Raw genomic sequence first — 19,600 nt, 5'->3', positions numbered from 1 at the left:
TTTCAAGTGAAATAACTTATAAAGTAACATAAGCACATTCCTTATCTCATAAGCTATCAGCCTGAAGACAATTAGACATCGAAGGTGATACCACCTCACACTTCTGAGAATGGTCATCATCAAAAAGAAAAGAGGTGAATGTTGGTGAAGATGTGGAGAAAAGGGAACCCTCCTGCACTGTTGGTGGGAATGTAAATTGGTACAGCCACTATGGAGAACAGTATGGAGGTTCCTAAAAAATTAAAAATAGATCTCCCATATGATCCAGCAATCCCACTCCTGGGTATATACCCAAATGATATGAAACCAGAATCATGAAGGCATATCCACACTCCCATGTTCATTACAGCATTATTCACAGTAACCAAGATATGGAAACAGCCTAAGTGTCCATCTATATATAGATGAATGGATAAAGAAGATACACAGACACACACACACACACACACAGGAATATTATTAAGCCATAAGAAAAGGAGAATCCTGTCATTGGCAACAACACGGAGGGAACTTGAGGGCGTTATGCTAAGTGAAATAAGTCAGACAGAGAAAGACAAATTCCACATGATCTCACTGATATGTGGAATCTAAAAAAGCTGAACTCATAGAAACAGAGGGTAGAGTGGTGGTTCCCAGGGGCTGGAGTCTGGACAAAATGGAGGCATGGTGGGCAAAGGGTACAAACTTCCAGTTATAAGATGAATAGGTTCTAGGCATGTAATGTACAGCATGGTGACTGTAGTTAACTATTCTATATGTTATACTTGAAAGTTGTTAGGAGAGTAGATCAGAAGAAATGATAATTATGTGAGGTGATGAAGGTGTTAATTAACCCTAGTGTGGCAATCATTTCTCAATATATAATTGTGTCAAATCATCACATTGTACTTCTTAAATTTACCCAGTGTTTCATGTCAATTATATCTCAATAAAGCTATGGAAAAAAAAAGATTTAATCTTGATTTCCAATCATGTCTAAAAATACATGTTTGAGTCTTTGAATCATTCAGTAGAAGAAAAGAGAAAGTAGAGAGAACTATTAGCAAATAACTTATATTTTTATATAAATATTCAGAAAATTGGTAAGAATAGACAGATTTTGGTTATGGGACTACCAAACCTATGGACTAAGCATGAAGGGAACGTTGTTAGTGTGGGTGTCTGACGTAATGCATGTAACCCATGTTTGGACAGGCAACACCTAGAGAAGTTGGCTTCTGCCAGTTGCATTTCAGCTTATTCATCTTCTTTGAGTGACTGGGAGGCATAAGTATACAAAATTATAATCTAAATATTTTAGGGGTTGAAGAAGACAAATAGTCTCTCTTATCTGTCAGGATACCATTTTATAAAGCCACATTCTCATCCTCTGCTGTTCAGAGTATGTCTCTTGGGGATATTCTTTGTTATTAAGACTAAATTTACGATAGTGGCAGCTCTAATATTTTAATTGGTAATTGGTCTCACATAGGAACATAGGAAACAGGTCTGAGTAACCAAAGCCACTTTAAAAACAGGAAAGGATCCAAACATTATACTATTGCCTTACAACATATTATAGCATGTATGTAATGGTAATGGATATTTACGTTTATTTATGCATGGTCTGGTCTCATTAAGCCCTAATGATGAGAAACATATCTTAAAGTTGCCAAGAAAGGTAACCAAAATGCTTATTCACCTGAACTCGGTCCTCTTGGAAAATGAATCAGCTATTTTAACTTTGAATTCCCAGTTCGAGGACATCTCACCTCTTTCTCTCCTCTCCCTCTCCAAGAGGGTATATTTATGAATGTAGAGTATGCTTTGGTATATGCGTGCTACCTTCTGTATCTTTGCTAGTGTCTGCTGTGAGTGACCGTCCTGTCTGGTCTCTGGTCACACTGCAGCAGAGTTTGCTGAGGATGGCTGGTCCACCCTGCTACTTTGGGTACCGTGGTTCCTTTTCATGGCTTTCAGTTTTGAGGCTCCCATATATGGCAGCTTTCTTCCTCTTAGGTTGGGCCTCTTCTGGCTCCCTAGAGAGGGCCTCCGCATTCTTGCATTCCTCTGAGGAGCAAAAGGGCCATCTACTTTCTTTGCACATAGCTATATTATGCACTATGTTGTTGAAGCTAACTTCAAATCCTTCCTTCAGTCATGGCTCCTGTCCTGCTAGAGTTCCAGTGCAACTATATTTGGCAATATAATTAGTGTACAACTTTGCTGAGATGAAAGAAGTAAGGCCTCTTATACTGGGATTTTCCCCAAACTTATATGGGTGTAAGCATTGTTCCTCATTTCCGCCCTGGTCCCTAACACCCAGTGAGATCTCTCATGGATGGGATGGGATGGTGACGGTGTAATGGGGGGAGTGGTGGTTAGGAAGGAGTTGGGGCAGGATGCCAAAGCTTAAACTCTCACCTATGCCTTTCTCTCTCCTCCATCTCTCCAAGGTCACCATCTAAAGTGGCCTTTTCTTGCCCTATGTCCTCCATATTTTTTATGCTATATCTTTTAGTGCAACTTTACGACTCAAGTTTGCCGGAGTTGGATCATGATATATACAAGGACGGTTTTATCAATAGAACTTAGAAAGCGTATTCCCTTCACAAAGCCTGGCTTTCAATGCTATTGTTCCTTTAAGTACTTGAAAAGGCTAGATTTTAAGCTCCAACTGAACAATGACTCCTTTGTTCTAAGACTGTACCCAGTCTTTTTCAGGAGTAATGGAGACTTGTTGCTTTACTGGTTTTGGAGCTGTAGAGAATCACGATTCAAGGAAAATGAAAAAAAAAATGTGATGGCTTAAGATTTTCCATTGTTTCTATCACAGACATACAATATTTCAACTAAAAACTAAAGTTATTAGAGAGGAAATAAAGACAAGAGAAATGAGAGGAAAAGAAATGAGGTGATGAGAAGAAATGAGAAGAGAAAACAGAAAAAAAAGAGAACAAGGTGCCAGAGGATTTGACAAATTGGCCCTGTTTCCCTCTTTTTCCATTTTCTGAATTATCTCCACTCTGTTGCAGGCAGAAGACAAGAGGGTGCCTATTACAGGGGAGAACCCCAAATATAAAACCACCTATGAGACAATGCTTGCAGGTCTATTCAGATTAGGCCTTTGGAGGTTGTAGTTTTGTAGATCACTGGAATTATCATCACCACAGGTCAATCAGAGAAGCCCCCAAATCAAACAATTTCCCCACATTGGATTTAATTTGCTTCTCAAATGTAAATTTTTTTTGTTAAAGTCCACAGGGCATAGTTGAGATTTCTGAACTAGAAGTAGTTTGATTCCCCTTAGGAACTGATTTACATTTAAAGTACCTCTGGTTATACAGACTTTTATGATATTTTTATTTTCCAATATATATTTGAATTTGCCTTCATTATCTACCTTATTTATGATAATACTCCTAGTAATAAGTGTAGCAAAGAGGATAGGTTGGGTTATCCTACAGTAACAAGCAATCATGAAATGTCAGTGGATTACAGTAACAAAGGTCATTACACGGAAGCTCTGATGCCATAATGGGGAGGTCCAGGCTGACAAAGCAGTTTTTCTCCAGACTATTACCAGAGGTAAATTAGAGATTGTAACAAAGTACATGTTGGGTCTTAAACGTTCCATCAAGGATAATACCTGTCATTTCCACTCACATTTCATTGGCCAAAACAAGTCATATAGCTGCCTGAATCAGTGAAGTATAATCTTCCTCCAGAGAGGCCCAGGGAATATTTGGGGGTAACAATACAGTCTATCAAAATAGGTAGCATTTATTTAAATAATTCTTCAGAACCTGGCATTCTTCTAAAACAGGCATTCTTCTAACCCTAACCCTAACCCTAACTTTAGACACTATTTTATACCAGTTCTTGTGGTGGACCTGGACATGACAGCCAAGGGCTGAAAGTCAAGTAGGGGTGACTGAGACTAAATAATAATTAATATCAATTGAGGCAACATTAAAACATTTTGGCAACACATCCCTTTGCACTTTCATTACTTGGTATCCTGAATTTGACAGGAAAGCAACATGCAAATGTATTCATTTCAAGTTTACTATCAACAGAATGGTTGAATCTCAATGGAATGGTTGTATCTCCCCCAAACACATATACTGGAATACTAACCTCCAGTGTGATGGTATTTGGAGGTGGAGCCTTTGGGAGGTCATTTAAGTCATGAGGGTGGAGTCCTCATGAGTGGGGTTAGTGCCCTTATAAAAGAGACCCTGAGAGATCCCTAGCATTCTTTCCCCCATGGGAAGACAAGGCAAGAAGCCAGCAGGTTGCAACCTGGAAGAGGGTTCTTACCATAATCCAAACATGCCAGCACTCACATCTCACAATCCCAACCTCCAGAGCTGTGAGAAATAAATTTTTATTCCTTATACATCACCCAGTCTATGGTACTTTGTTGCAGCAGCCCAAACTGACTAAGACATATTATGATTAATTTATACTATATAATAGAAGGCAGGCATTTGGAGTCTTGTACATAACTATTCATGCCCAGGCAGGGATATGGAAATATTTTTTATCAGAATTGAAAACTTAGATCTTGAAGCTGACCATTTTTGAAGGCTTACAATTTTTAAAAATTTCCTCATGAAATTAAAAAAAAATTCTACTTAGTACTTAATAGATTACACATCAACATTCAAAAATAATTTCATTTGTACTTATGAGTAAACATTAATGTAGAAAATATCTTTTGTTAAAACTTCTTCCATTTCTTCTTATGAGAACTGAAATTATGTTATAATAGACTTCTTTTAAAGTCTATGAAAATAAGAAGTACTATAAATTTAACTTTACTATAATAAAAAGCCTTACATTTTCTGGTTTCCAGAATATATAACCATACATTATGTTCATCCTTGAATATCTTGAAGCATACATACTAGGAAGTTTAGCATGAAAGAAACAGGCCCTCAAGCAGGTGGATAACATAATTTTCATTGTCCTAATGTATACCAGAGTCTAAATTGCATCCTGCCTTCATTTGAAACCCAACCATTCAGTTTATGGTAAACTGACTTGATGGGAAGTTTATCTTAAGACTTATGTAATCTTTGCCCCTTGTGTATTGTGATATTTGGGGGAATATATTTTCTGGGGATAACATATGGTGGAGCAATCTTTCAGGTTACCACTTGTGACCCAGAGTTTGCTTTATGGGGGAAAATATGCTTCCAATTAAAATTGTCATATAGGGACACTATTCTTTATGAATTCAGAGTGAAGAATAGCCAAGGACTCTGGTCCGTGTTTGACAGCTGGTGCAAAGCACCTTGAATCAATAAAACTGTTATTAATTCCATCCTAAGTACTTGCTATTTGTTCACCTTGACATGGTTCTACAAAGAACTGCAGATTTGAAAACCTCTAATACAGGTTATTGTCCAGAATAAGGCCAGTATTCTGGAAAAAGGCCAACATACAGACAAAAATATTATAACATCATATAAATAAAGAAATTCACAACAACAGTTTGTGGTCACTGTTTTAGGTACTTTGAGGGTCACAAAGAAATTTAAAGACATACTTTATTTCCCTAAATGATACTTCTAGAAAACAAGACATAAAACTTTAACTTAAAGCTATGTAGACCAGGGCTTGTAGATGTTCTTATCAAATACATAAATTCACTTTGTGTCAAATGATTCAACCATTCTTTAAAGATCTCCTAGGTTGGACCCTGCATAATGCTAAGTCTACTAAACATTCTTCAGAGTCAAGTAAAATCTAATTATGGAATAATTTATCTTTTTTTTTTTCCTTACTGTTCCCAAAGCATAGTCTTTCAAGTTCTTCCATATTTAGTTTATCATCCAGTGCAAAGCAGGACAACACAAAGCCGTGTTAATTATTCATCATTTCACCTTCATGACACATCTCAAGTTTGTTATTATACCCTATTTGTTTTCTGAAACATATTTTACAATTTTACCCTCCGATTCACGACTGAGTATCCAGATCCAAAGAGAGCATAATTTTCTCTTGTGTTACTAGAGCATCTCCAGGAAAAAATCAACTTGACAGGCAATAATGGGGGAGGAGTTGACCATTCATTCCCTTCCTCCCATTACAGGAATATCAAGGTAACTTAAAAAACTTTAAAAGATATGGTTCTCACTCCAAATGCTCCTTAACAGACAGTCAATAGGAGGAAAGATACATCCGTCTCTTTTTTATATTTATTTAGACCTAAGGAATTGAGTGCGGTTTGAGAAACATTTACTGGAATAATGACATATCACATGGCAAAATTAATTCCTCTTAAGTAATTTAGCCCTTTTTAAATGTCTGCCTTATTTTACCAAACAAATACATAGATGCAAAGATTGATTGCTATGTCTTATTCATGAGCACCTGGGTGTGGAAGAAGTTTGAGCCTCTAAACATAACTCCCAAGTATCTGCCCATCTGAATTTCTGCATATTATAATTTCTGAGCTCTTTATCAACCAGCTGCGTCCACACACCCACATTCCCCCATTTTCCCCTGTGCTTCTGCCATATTATTTGAGTTTCCCAGATGCATCCTTCCTTCCAAAGGGTCTTTACACATAGCGTTCCCTTCAACATGAGATGGTCTTTTCCCTCCTCTTCTACTATTTAGCCACTTAACTCTTTTTTCAGGTCTCATCTCTTGAATCATGTCCTACAGATGGAAATATTTGACAAGGTCATACCTTCTACCATACACATTTAAAGATTAGTTTCTCCTTCATGGCACTTATTACACATGTAATTGACACTTGATGATACTTTCTATGATCCCTGCCATCAGACAGTTCCATAAGGGACCACTGGTCATTTTGCTCATTATTATATCCCAGGCTCCTCTTTGGCCTGGCTGATATAGACAGTTGCTTTCCCGGGATCCAGTCTCATGCATGTCCATACAGAGAATTATGATTTTGTTTGGGGTGGAAATGTACTCAAGTAAAATGCTTGAATTCCCTGACTTTAGCAGCTAAGCACAGTGATGTGGCACAGTTCTGGCCAATGTCAATGAGTAAGTTACAATTTTCCTGAGAAAAAGAGACAGATTCTCCAAGTCTTTTATTGTCTGTCCTTCTGGCCTTGAATGTGAATATAAAGACTGGAGCGAGCTACAGAAGCCATATTGGGACCATGAGGAAACCAGCATAAAAATGAAAAATAATCTGCTTTCACTGTGGTGAAGCAGGAAGATAGCATTACAGGGTGTAATGCTATCTACTCACATAGATGGGATGGGCCTCCACCAAAACGAGTTCAGATGTGGAGACTGATGATGCCAAACACACCAAGAGGGTATGAAGAGATGTATTTCTCACATAGGGATTCTTTCTGAGAAGATCAGGGAAGATATTCAAGCAGGTCTGAAAATGGCTTCTGGAAGGAAGGGGTGAATGGCCCTGGGCTTTACTGTGCTGGGGAGTAGAGCCAAGGGGCGGGGTGGTTCCTGCACAGTTTGAAATTACCTGCTGGTGATGGCATGGTTTGGACTTCCCCTCCAGCACCAATGGACAGAGCACCAGGGCTTTCTTAAGAGCTTGACCAGATCCGGCACAGAAAGATAATAAGGTATGGGGGTACTTAAATGCTATCAGTGGTCATGTGTAAAAAATGGAGTCAGACATTTTATTATTTAAGGCATTAGAAAAATAACTGCAACCATGTACCTCTGTATTCTCATTAGTCACAGACATATTCAATCCTAATTGTACAGTAGGTGCTCAATAAATACTTATTATTTTTTTATTGAGGTATAATTGACATTTTAGTTTCAGTTGTACAACACAATGATTTAATATTTGTGTATATTACAAAATAGTCATCACAATAAATCTAGCTAACATCCATCACTATACATAATTACATTTTTTTTCTTGTGATAAGGACTTTTAAGATCTACTCTCAACAATTTTCAAATATGCAATACAGTGGTATTAACTACTGTCACCATTCTGTACATTACATCCCTATGACTTATTTATTTTATAACTAGAAGTTTGTGGCTTTTGACCCCCTTTTACCCATTCTGCCCACTCCCCATTCCCTGTCTCTGGCAACCACCAACCTGTTCTGTGTACTTATGAGCTTAATAATACTATATTATATAGTTGAAAGTTGCTAAGAGAGTAGACTGTAAATGTTTTCATCACAAAATAGTAATGGTAGTTATGTGACATGGTGGAGGTATTAATTAACACCATGGTGGTGATCATTTTGTAATATATCAGTGCATCAGGTCACCTCATTATACATCTTAAACTTACACAATGTTACATGTCAATTATATCTCAATAAAGTTGGGCAGAAAGAAAGCAGGCTACCAAAGATAGGTGACTACAAACAGAAATGCACCCAGGGCTAAACTTACAAAACCAGGACTGAGGTTTTAAGTCCCATCCACCAATTTCATAGAAAAGGTTTTATTGAAATTCACTAGGTGGCTGCCATGTATATGTCAGTTATTCTTACAAAGTTACCAGAAGAAATTGGACTTTTATATTTTAAGCAAATGAATTTTACAAAGAAAACTACTGGGGTTCTTGTTGGAAGGTTTTTAGACAAAGTGAAGGAGTCATTTTCCAATGTTGTCTTATAGTGAGAAGATAGGAAGTTTTTATGGGGGAGGCATATATTGTTTTTAGCAAAAATAAATCTAAAAATGGAAACATTTCCAAATAAACTATTTTCAGAAGGAAAGAAGGAAGGAAGTAACAAAGAAAAAAGAAGAGCCAGACACTGGTATTCCAATTTCATTGCTTCCCCTCTACTTTGGAACATACACACATTCAGAATATGAATTTTATCAGCTGACTCCCAGATGATCCAGTTACATCTAGATGAAGCTCTTGGGGAAAAAAGAAAAGCAGGTGGTGCTTCTCAGAAAGCTTCCAGAATATCTGCCCAACAATCCAATATATTAACATCCATGTACAGATAGAGAGGGGCCACCGTGAAACTATCTGATTGAGAGACAGCTCTTCAAGATTCAGATGACTCAGGATAATGGTGTGGTTAGCCGTGACATGTTGTTGGTCTACTTTACCAATGATCTTAAAGAACTAGCTGTAGAAAGGAAAGTTCAGATGAAACAGTTACCAGAAGTTGTGAGATATTACCATTTGATTCCTAGAAGGGTATAAGCCCTTCCCTAAGCCACATAAGCTTGGTACTATGGCTCAGGTCAGAGAATGGATGGCTCCCATGGAACCAAACAATAGTCTTTTTCAGCAAAGCTCACGACTTCATGATCAAAACATGTAGAATGATATTCTGTAGAATAAGGAGAAAAGAGAAGTCTGCCTAACCTGATAGCCCACCAAGGAAACACTGGCAGCTCCAAGGTGTCAATAGACACCAATCCAATCATGCAACCATCAAAAGAGTAGGAATAAATTCCTAATGTTTGTGAAATTTCTGTCTTTAGGTGATTCAGGATATGGAGACTAAGGCTGTTATGATGTTCTTTAGACAGGGTTACTCAGCAAAGGTCTCATAGTAAGTTCCTACAGTAACTACAGTCCCATGAAATACAGAAAAGTCAGCTCAGAAGGCATAGTTCAATGATGCAGTGTAAGAAGTGAAGCATGGAAATTTGGTGCCAATTTAAGATTACATGGTTCTGGGGTTTAATGGTGAGCTGTCTCTTTTAGGATCGTGGCAGACCTTTTAAGACAATGCACCCTTTTCATGGAACAGAATACAGGATGATCTTTTATGAGAGCCTCCATGAGGGTTAAACCACTCATAAGGGAGGAGGAGTTCCATTCCAGGGCAGCGCCCTAGAAAGGGGCAATAAAAATGATGATAGTTAACATTTATTGACCACTTATGGGCACTTTGCCAAACACTTGTAAGCATTATTTCATGAAATCTTTCCAACAGCTGTGTAAATAAGTGCCATTATTATCCAAGTTTTATATGTAAAGGAAGTGAAGTTTGAAGTGAGGTTTAAAGGGATTGGTAAATCGACTGAGGTTGCACAGCGGTTAAGTAATAGATCAGATGATGCCAAAGACAACTCAGGACAGATGGATGGGCAGTAAGTCCAGTACACATCCTCTCTTCTGGGGCTGAGCATTTGGGTCAGTGTCTCCTTCTCACAACTGATGTGTATATTTTTATTTGCTGTTATAATAAGTTTGAGGGACACCACATATAGAAAATTGGTGAAATCTGTCTCCAATCCAAGCATCCTGGAGAAATCCTGATGATGAGCCTATTCAATTGGATCTTTCCAGGAAACAGAGTCAAGGGGAGGAAGGTGGCAGGGAATGTGACATCTGTGTCACATACTCCCCTTCTTCTCCTAACCACCATGTAATAGATAGCTATTACACCAGGCCCTAAGGAAGTAAGAATGTTAAACACAGCAAAGGCCCTGCCCTCTTAGAGCATGTATTCTCTTGGGGAAAGAAAGAAAATAAACAACTAAATAAACAAGTAAAGAGTTAAATAAACAAGTAAAGAGTTAAATGAAACAAGTTGATGTGAGAGAAAGTAACTAAAGCCTTACTTTAGTTGGAGTTGTCTGGGAAGACTCACTAAGGAGGTGGTATTTATGCTGTCAGGACCTGAGTGACCAGAAATCACAGCCAGGGAAGGAGCATGACCCATGACTGGAAGAGAGAATAACCAGGTAAGGACCTGCAATGGGTCCCAGGCTGGCTTGTTCCAGGAGCAGAGAAAAGACAACAGGCTAGGACACAACACACAAGGGGAAGTGCCACAAGGTACTTGGAATACATGGAGCTTCCAATACCTGTTAAATACCGGAGAGGAGGTGTCAAACTGGCAAGTGCTTCTCAAACTTTAATAAACATATGAGTCCTGCAAGGATCTTGTTAAAAATGCAGATGGTGATGCAGTCAGTCTGGAGTGGAGCCCCAGATTCTGCTTTTCCCAAAAGCTCCCAGGTGATGACAACCCTTCTGGTCACAGAATACATTTGGATGAGGGGGCGGGGTGTAGGCAATTTTGCATTTGTGAGTCTCTAGTTAAACACAATGGAGAGAGGAAGGAGACCAAACAATGAAAGAGGTGGTAGGACCTGGGACCAAGGATGTAGTATGGCCCAGGAGAGAGCAGGGTCACAGAAATCAAGAAGTGCTTCAAGTAGGGGGAAGTGTGTGGAACACAGAGGTGTAAAGGTAGCATGAGGACCAGGAAGTGGACTTAGATTTAGCACATAACAGCCCCTGGAAAACTGTTATAGAGTAAGTTCACTTCCTTTTTTTTTAAATTGAAGTATAGTTGATTTACAATATTGTTAGTTTCTGGCGTACAGCAAAGTGATTCAGTCATACATATATATGTATATATCCATATTCTTTTTGTTCTATTCTTTCCCATTATACGTTATTGTAAGACATTGAATATAGTTCTCTGTGCTATACCATGGATCTTTGTTGCTTGTTTATTTTACATATGGTAGTGTACATCTGTTAATCCCAAATTCCTAATTTATCTCCCCTCCCCCCCACCTTTCCCCTTGGGTAACCATAAGTTTGTTTTCTATGTTTGTGAGTCTGTTTCTGTTTTTGTAAATAAGTTCATCTGTACTATTTTTTTAGAGTACATTAACCTCTAATACTGCTCTGGGTGGGTTTCACACGTTACCATTCTTCTCAAGCCCTCACTCCACCCCCAGTTGTAATGCTCGCAGATCTCACTTCCTACCTTCCTGAAAAATATAGAGACCAATTAGCAAGATGGACTACTTTACCCTTGAAACCTACTCCTCTCACGTTTGAAACTTTTTTCTATTTCCATCCATTCCTCCAGTTTCAGAGAACTTGGATACAGCTCCTTCCTGAGAGGTGTGAGCTCTTCTGCCTTCAATTCTCCCACCCTGCCTCACCAGGAAACGTTCTCCTACAGGGTCCTCTTTCCCCACCACTGCACGGATCCACTCAAGGTCACCCATAACCTTGGCTTGTGTATCCTAATGGTCTATTCCGTACGTAAGTGGTTAAGGGAGGGGCACATGATGATGTTCTGCCCAGTGAAACAGGAGAGGAAGTTTGGGATGGGGTGGGGAAAATGCTCTTCATTGATTAAAAACAGGCATTCCAGAAGAAAAAGCCTTCAGCAGAGGCTGAGCCCTGTGGGAAGGGTGAAGCCCAGAAGTGCTACAACCATCTTGCAACTCCCAGGTGCAGGAGCCCAAAGGTGCCAACAGGGAAATGGGCAGAAACTCTTATCTTGTAACAAAAATGAGTCACGAAGCTAAATGATGGTGGAAAAGCAATATTTCTGAGATATCTGAGAAAACTGTTGCTGCTTAAGCCCATGGAGTTGAGGTTTTCTATTGCCTGCAGTTTAAAGCAGCCTAACTGATGCTTCTACCAGAAGAGGAGATGCCTTCCACTGGAGCTGCTCACAGGCAGGACATAAATACAGTTTCTCAGCCCTCTCTTTCTCTTCCTCCCTCTCTCCCCACCGTCTCCTCCTCCTTCCATCCTGCATCCCTCCTCCCTGCCTTCCTCCCTAGACCACTCATTCCTCCCGAGCTCTATACCTCCAAAACTATTCTTTTTTAAGTTTTAGACCTGCCCCACATAAGCATAAAACTTCTATCTTCTAGTCCACAAAAGCACTTTGCAAATGATCATGGGTATTCACAGCAATTCTTCACGTGCCTATTTAATACAGATTTCTGGGGGGTTCCCAGGCCTTATTTTATCTCTCCTTTACTGCTATGATAGGGATATTGGTGGCTTACATATTCAATGCTAAGTAACCTGTCACTTTCATGTCTGGAGTTCATGCACATAAATAGAAATGAATAGCCATATAAGTGTAGCTAAAAGTGTATTTATTAAATGTTATAGTGATCAGAATAGATAGCATAAAAGGGCATTCTGAATTTTCTCAGCAAGTCATAGGCAGTTTCCGTTTCTTTGCTTTATGAATTTCATGAATCCAGAATTTAGAAAATTTCTACGTTTTACAGTAGTCTTAAAGGGCAGATGCCATAAAAGTTTACTTCTATATGTATTTCATAATTTCTTTGCCATTCCTAAGCTTTCACCCAGGGCAAACCCTGGTGTGGGTTTATGTGTGGGTGGGTTGTTTGGGTAGGTCCTACAACAATTCCAAAGTTTTCTGGTTAGTGGAAACATAGCTTTGAGGGGATTCTGCCTATGGACTTCAGGCAGATTTATTGATTATGTGATTTTTTCCCCCAAAACCAGAAAAGAAGCTCTTTAAGTTAGCAGAGGGGTTTAGATGGTTTGGGTGGAGAAAGGATAACAGATACTTAAAACACAAACGTTTCCTGTGGTGCATGTGATTAGGAATCTTCCAGGTGTTCTGGGATACGAACTGGTAGACTGATGTGTGTGCCATGTAAGTGTGTGCTAGGCTGCACCTGGGGTTCTCACAACTTGCTCTGCCTTTTGGAGAGTCCGTGGTTTTTATTTCTAAACAACAAAATTTGGTCCTTCACTGTTTCTATAAGCAGTTTGTATCAACTGATGCTTTGCCGAACATCTCAAAACTAAGAATTCCACAGTTGCATAAGAGAGAGGAAAAGTCAGTCTCCTCAGAAGATGGGTAGGTATCCTGCTGTGCACACTAGGGCACGTGTCCCACCCCTGCCCCCGGGTACAGTGTCATGTTCTTCCTGAAAAGAGATGATGTAACAGATCCACAAAGAGCTGCAATTTTGCTTGCTCTCTGCACTGACCCTGCCCCAGCACTAACCCAAATGCAAAGAGTCATTCAGTTCTGGTGACAAGCTCCTGCTCTGTCACCCATCATGACCTGAGCGTTAGCCTTCTCCATAGGAACTTAGTTTTGGTCAATTTCCAATACACTTCCCTTGTGATCCTTTTCTTATGATTGTGTATCTTTAAAGTTAACGTAGTTATAATCAGTACTTCTCTTATTTTCTTGAATTTCTTTTCATTTCTGTGGTTTTGATGAATATTTAATAGAAAGCCCACAATGCTCACTTTCATATTTCAAATTCTGTTCAAATTTATTCAAAGATAAGATCACCCACTATCGTTGGAGAAGTCTACATAAATAATAAAACTGACGATTCAGATCCACATGGAATAATACTGTCTCCATACGATCTGCATAGGTTACAGAAATGTTTCTTTCTTAACATAGCCGTCCTGTGCCTCTTCTCAACTTTGATATATTAATGTTTGCTATTTCTGGCAATGCTATTGCAAAAGATATAATTTCAGCCACTTCAACATTAAAAGTAACCATAAAAAGTCAACCCCAAACAGATGTGATTTAATCAAACTGAATCACTGGAAAAGTTGTTTTTTTTTCATGAATTTTAATAACTGCCTTAATATTCTTAGGATCACAGTGACATTTCTTGGACAATTTGGAAGTGAGCTGAAAATGATAAAAGTACATGTATCACTCTATTCTCATCACTGCAACTTAGACATTGGGATGAAAGTTGTACCTCTTGTTTCTCAAAAGCCGAGTAACATGCTCCTGGTTTTCACTACAGCTCATGAGGGGGAAAGCAAGGTAAACTGGATGCATGTGACAAACACGGAAGGTAATATGTTTCCAGGGTGTGGCATCTTGTCACTGACCACAGCCTCTTGGAACAAGATAAAGCCACTGAAATAATTAACAGATGTTAGCATACTTGAAATATAAAAGTTCTATCGCTAAAAATTATGTAGGGTCAGATGGAGATTTGGCACTTTGTCCATAATTTAACTGACTTGGCAAATGGGACGTTGAGATCCAGAGGCACATAACGTATAATATGGAGGCCACACACTTTGCACACCATGCAGGAGCTCATAAACTACTGATGATATGTACGCTGTGCTAAGCCAGCTTGATTAAGTATTAACACAGTTTTTGATACTTAGGGAAATCTGAAGCCAATTTTCACGTCGACTAAATTAAAAAGTTATTTCTATAAGAGCAAAAGAGTAGACTTTTCTCCAAGTTCAAAGCATGTCCACAAATTTTATTATTTAGCCTCGGCTTGCAATTCACCTGATGACTGGTGTATCTTCCCATCAATTTCATAATCTATCCAGCCTACTCTTTTTCAAAGTATCTCTTTTTTTCCCCCACTCTTGTCTATTATTTCACATTTCAGAACAAGTTGGCAGTAATGATTTTCAGATGAGTATCTGTAGCTGAAATGGAGCTTCTCAGCCTTAACTCACAAATACATTCAAGTCAAGCGTTGAATGAGGCTTGTGCTACTTTAGAGTTTGTAGTTTTATTCACAGCTTTGCAGATGAAGTCGCCAGCTTCCATCACTTTGTAAAGATTCACACCCTGGTGAGACAAAGATGACAGTGATACCAGGTGGGAAGGGGGGTTAAGGAGAAAGAAGACAAAACGGATTCCTTTTAATTGTATTAGTAGTTACTTAACCATTTAAAATTACTAAACAAAATGCTGTTCATTATTGATGGGGGTGGCCACATTTATCTCTGTGAATTATGTAGATTTAGATTTTTCTGCTTTATTAAAACGTATCTTGAATCTGACCCTATAAAACCATAGGCTAGTCACACCTGAATAACTCAGTGTAATTCATGCTGATACCTAAACTCTACAAAGGACAACAGTGGAACCAGAAAGATTCTACAAAATATCAGTGAAGGGCAATTAAAATGATAATCGTTTGGAGGAGTTCAAAGATAAGGACTTGGGGGGGAACTCCTCTTAGTATATAAAGGAACAAACCTGACAAAGCTGTAAGAAATATGGGACAGATGAATGTATAATTTTTAATCATGTTTAGAAACACTCTTACTGGCATGAAATTGAAGGAGGTAGTCCAATAAAATGAAGTAGTATTTAGTACACATTTGGAACTTGTTTGCCTGAGAGCTTGTACTGTTTGAAAGCATAAGTAGGATCAACAAAGGCTTTGGTAAATCCATGGATGACAGATCGACAGTTGGGTATGAAGGCCAAGTTCAAGGCAGGCTCGTCATCTTGGGCTTGGTGGAGCCAAATATCACCATCGAGGTTTCCACCCTGCACCTGTGCTGTCACTGGGGGGGAGGAGGGTGGAACGGGGGCACAGTGTTAGGTGGATTAACCAGAGATTTGCCCATGTAGTATTTCATAAGCTCCTATGCCCTCCGTCTACACAGACTAGAAACAACAGGGACTTAAAATCAAACAGACTCAGGCTCCCTTGCTATTAAGGAGTAGTTTTTAAAATTTATGTAAGTTTGTCGTTTTCTTAAAACAGACAAGTATAAATACTCATAGGGGCTTTTCATACAAGTGATCAAAAAGAGGTCATCATTTTAATATAGGTAGTCATTTCTCTCTAGAAACTTTTAGGGCACTGTTTTCTTTGTAGTTTACTTCTGTTTAAAAATCATCAAAAATATTTTGTAAAATGACAGGTAAGTAATTTTCACTGTTTCTTTTTATTATGAAGTTGTTTTTAGGATGCTAACATGTGCTTTGGTTTTGTCATGGTAATGGTTTTGGGTGGAGTATCTGTTAGGCAGATTTTGGTTTTACATCCGTAATCTAGTAATATGTAAATTTTGTAAATAATAAGCTACATGTGTGTCTTTCATTTCTGAATAACATCTAACAAAAGATAACAAGATTTTAGTCACCAGCATTCTTCTTTGCTTTCCAGTAATTCCATTTATAGTAATTATGCAGTGGGATTGGTTGGTATCATACTAAAGGATTCTGTTTTGGCCTTCCTCTACCGTTTTATTTAATGAACAGATACCTTTATGAAATAATGTTGCATTTATTCTTGAATCTTGTAGCACTTAAACCTGGTGCTTAAATATGTCTCATGTACTATGATCCATTTTGGGGTTTCAAGAACTTCTCACAGAATATGGTTTCTGTCTTGAGGGTACCTGTGGTCAAGCAGGCAATATGGAGCCCTAAACAGGAAATCCAGTATTTCCACTAAAGTCACTGAGAGAGAGATGCTCGGATGATTGTGAGGGCAGAGTTGCAGGGTAGTCAACCCACTGAGGAAAAGGGTATGGAAACAAGTGGAGAGGAGTGTGTCAGGGAAGGGTACCAGGGAGGTAAATCCTGACCTGAGGCTTGTACGGACAGTATGAGTCCTTGAGAAGAAGTAAGAGGAATGAGGTACTGTCAGCAGAGAAGAGTATGAGACATCTGAAAAATACCATGGGATACATGGAAAGTAATGGGCAGAGGTGACTGGAAAAGTTATAAAAGGTGTAGAACACAGCCTTGCTTTTCAGAAAATGGGAATCCACTGATGAGTACCCAAGTAGGAGCAAGGCATATTCATATTTGTATTTTAGATAAAATCTTTTATGGTAGCATGGAGGATGAATTTAAAGGCAGTCTGAAACCAGCAGACCAGTGTGGAGGATGAATATCCAGGAAAGAGATAAGAACTTGTGCTGATGTAGCTACAGCAAGGATAGTAAGGAAGGAACAAACAACCAGAATATTTTAGAAGTTGAAGCAGTAGCTCTTGGTAGTTGACTAGGAATGGGAGACATAGTGATACAGGTTGTACAGAGAATCTTGGCTTGTTGGCTGATATCCAATGTAACAACTGTCCTTGAACTGTGAAATTCTTAGGAATGGAAACATGGCTTATTTGCGTTTGGACCCACATGGCCTGACACATATGAAGCAGAGTTCATATGTTAACTCAGCTGAGTTCAACCAAGTCACTTAAATGTTCAAGAAAAGATTTCTATGAATTGGGAGTTTAGGATCAGCAGATGCAAACTATTATATAACGGATGGATAAAACAACAAGGCCCTACTGTATAGCATAGGGAAATGTATTCAATATCCTGTGATAAACCATAATGGAAAAGAATATTAAAAAGAATATATAGGGCTTCCCTGGTGGCGCAGTGGTTGAGAGAACGCCTACCGATGCAGGGGACACGGGTTTGTGCCCCGGTCCGGAAAGATCCCACATGCCTCAGAGCAGCTGGGCCTGTGAGCCATGGCCGCTGAGCCTGCGTGTCCGGAGCCTATGCTCCACAGTGGGAGAGGCCACAACAGTGAGAAGCCCATGTAATGCAAAAAGAAAAAAAAATAAAATAAAAAAAATTTTTTAATAAAAAATAAAAAGAATATATATATATATATATAACTGAATCACTTTGCTTTACAGTAGAAATTAACACAACATTGCAGGTCAACTATATTTCAATAAAATAAATTTTAAGAAAAGAAAGGATTTCTACTTCTGTCACGGTCATACATTTCTAATGGAAATGACAAAAACAATCAGGCTACTTTGTAATAGCCATTTCTAACCAGAGAAGAGAGGCTCCTGGTGTTTAGTGCCAAGTGGTATCAGTCTTTCACTGAACATTATTGAGGGTCTCTAGGCAACAGGCACCTGTGAATCAGCTGTCATACTATATTTCTACCTGCAGGGGGACCTAAACACAGAAAGAAGATTGTTCTACAACCTTGTGGTAAGTTCAGCGGAAGACACAAAGGTAGCCTGGAAACACAGAGGAGAGGAACCCAGCAGTGTGGGCCTGGGAAATCAGCAGGGAGATGCTAGAAGGTGCGTTTTTGAGGATGGTGGTGCCTCGCTTTCCAGGTGAAATCGAGTATGGGCAGTAAGGCTATTCCAAGGGGTGGTGAAAGCAAGAGCAAGGGGTGGAGGTGAGAAACAGAATGCCACAGGGAAGGAGACTGCAGACAAGTTGGCTGCTGCAGGAGCATCGCTCAGTAGAATGAGGGAAGAGGAGAGAGAGGAGAGATGGAGAGGACAATTCCATTCTGTAATCCAGGTGATGCTTTACATCTCAGAAAACGTTTTGAACTTCTGATAATCTGTGAACAGTTTTTTGCCTTTTATATTTTATCCTTAAAAAAAAGAAAATCTGCCTTAGAGACTGGTAGGCCATTTTAACAACATGTGGCAAAACAAGGTACTAATTTTGGTGGGTTATTATAGAGCATGTGACTTTTTCAGGTAGCACTTGTAAAGAGAGTATTCTTGCTCACATGCTAAGTATTATTAAGCTCTGGTCCTCCACTGGCCATTTTAAAAATGCCCTGGGCTCTCTTCCAGAAGCCCTACTTGTCACCATGAGAAAATCAAGATCTTAGTTTTCCTCCAAGGAAAACAAAACAGCAAAAACAATAATCATAGTAACAAAGACAGGCTCAAATTCACAAAGTGTGTGAAATCAAACTGGATACTAGATGAAAAAGGACTTTGGAGATCATGAAGCCCCATAAAAATGCAAAATGGTAGCATTATTGGTGATCTAACTGTAGCAATAAGTTACTTTATAAAACCCACCCCAAGAATTTTTTATTGTATTTTCCCACTATGCATTTTAGCAAAGAGCAAAAGTGTAGTAAAACTTGACCTCAAAGTTGCTTCCCAAATCCAAGAAGCATTCCAATTTGAATCTGCAAGGAATATATGAATATTAAAATATGCTAAGTTAACTTACTGTCTTGACCCCCAGGCCATTAAGCATGTAGATCAAATCCTCAGTGGCTACGTTCCCAGAAGCACCTTTTGCATAAGGGCAACCACCTAATCCGGATACTGCAGAATCCACCACATTAATCCCCATCTGGAAAACAAACCCAAACACCCAAGGTTTGTCTCTTTATGGAATGTAAGTTGTTGCATTTCT

At 38.9% G+C, this 19,600-nt stretch overlaps 1 protein-coding gene across 6 annotated transcripts in view; it reads right to left on the bottom strand.

The window, feature by feature from the left end:
* Positions 1–15,170: 15,170 nt before the first annotated feature.
* The window catches only part of HMGCLL1 (3-hydroxy-3-methylglutaryl-CoA lyase like 1), a gene marked incomplete at both ends in the record, with an annotated part of 136,397 nt that continues 131,967 nt past the window's right edge, over positions 15,171–19,600 (bottom strand). For 4 of the 6 annotated variants that reach the window (XM_082638909.1, XM_082638910.1, XM_082638913.1 and 1 more), the window contains 2 exons: positions 15,171–15,272; positions 19,412–19,537. In XM_082638909.1, coding sequence (XP_082495035.1) covers positions 15,171–15,272; positions 19,412–19,537 — 228 coding nt within the window. The remainder of the gene's footprint in view (positions 15,273–19,411; positions 19,538–19,600) is intronic. The other 2 variants (XM_082638911.1, XM_082638914.1) reach the window with 1 other exon arrangement.

This window comes from Mesoplodon mirus (assembly GCF_964341445.2).
Source record: "Mesoplodon mirus genome assembly, chromosome: 12".
NCBI lineage: Eukaryota > Metazoa > Chordata > Mammalia > Artiodactyla > Ziphiidae > Mesoplodon > Mesoplodon mirus.
The sequence above is the reverse complement of the archived record's forward strand: the minus strand, read 5'-3'. Positions and strand labels throughout refer to the sequence as shown.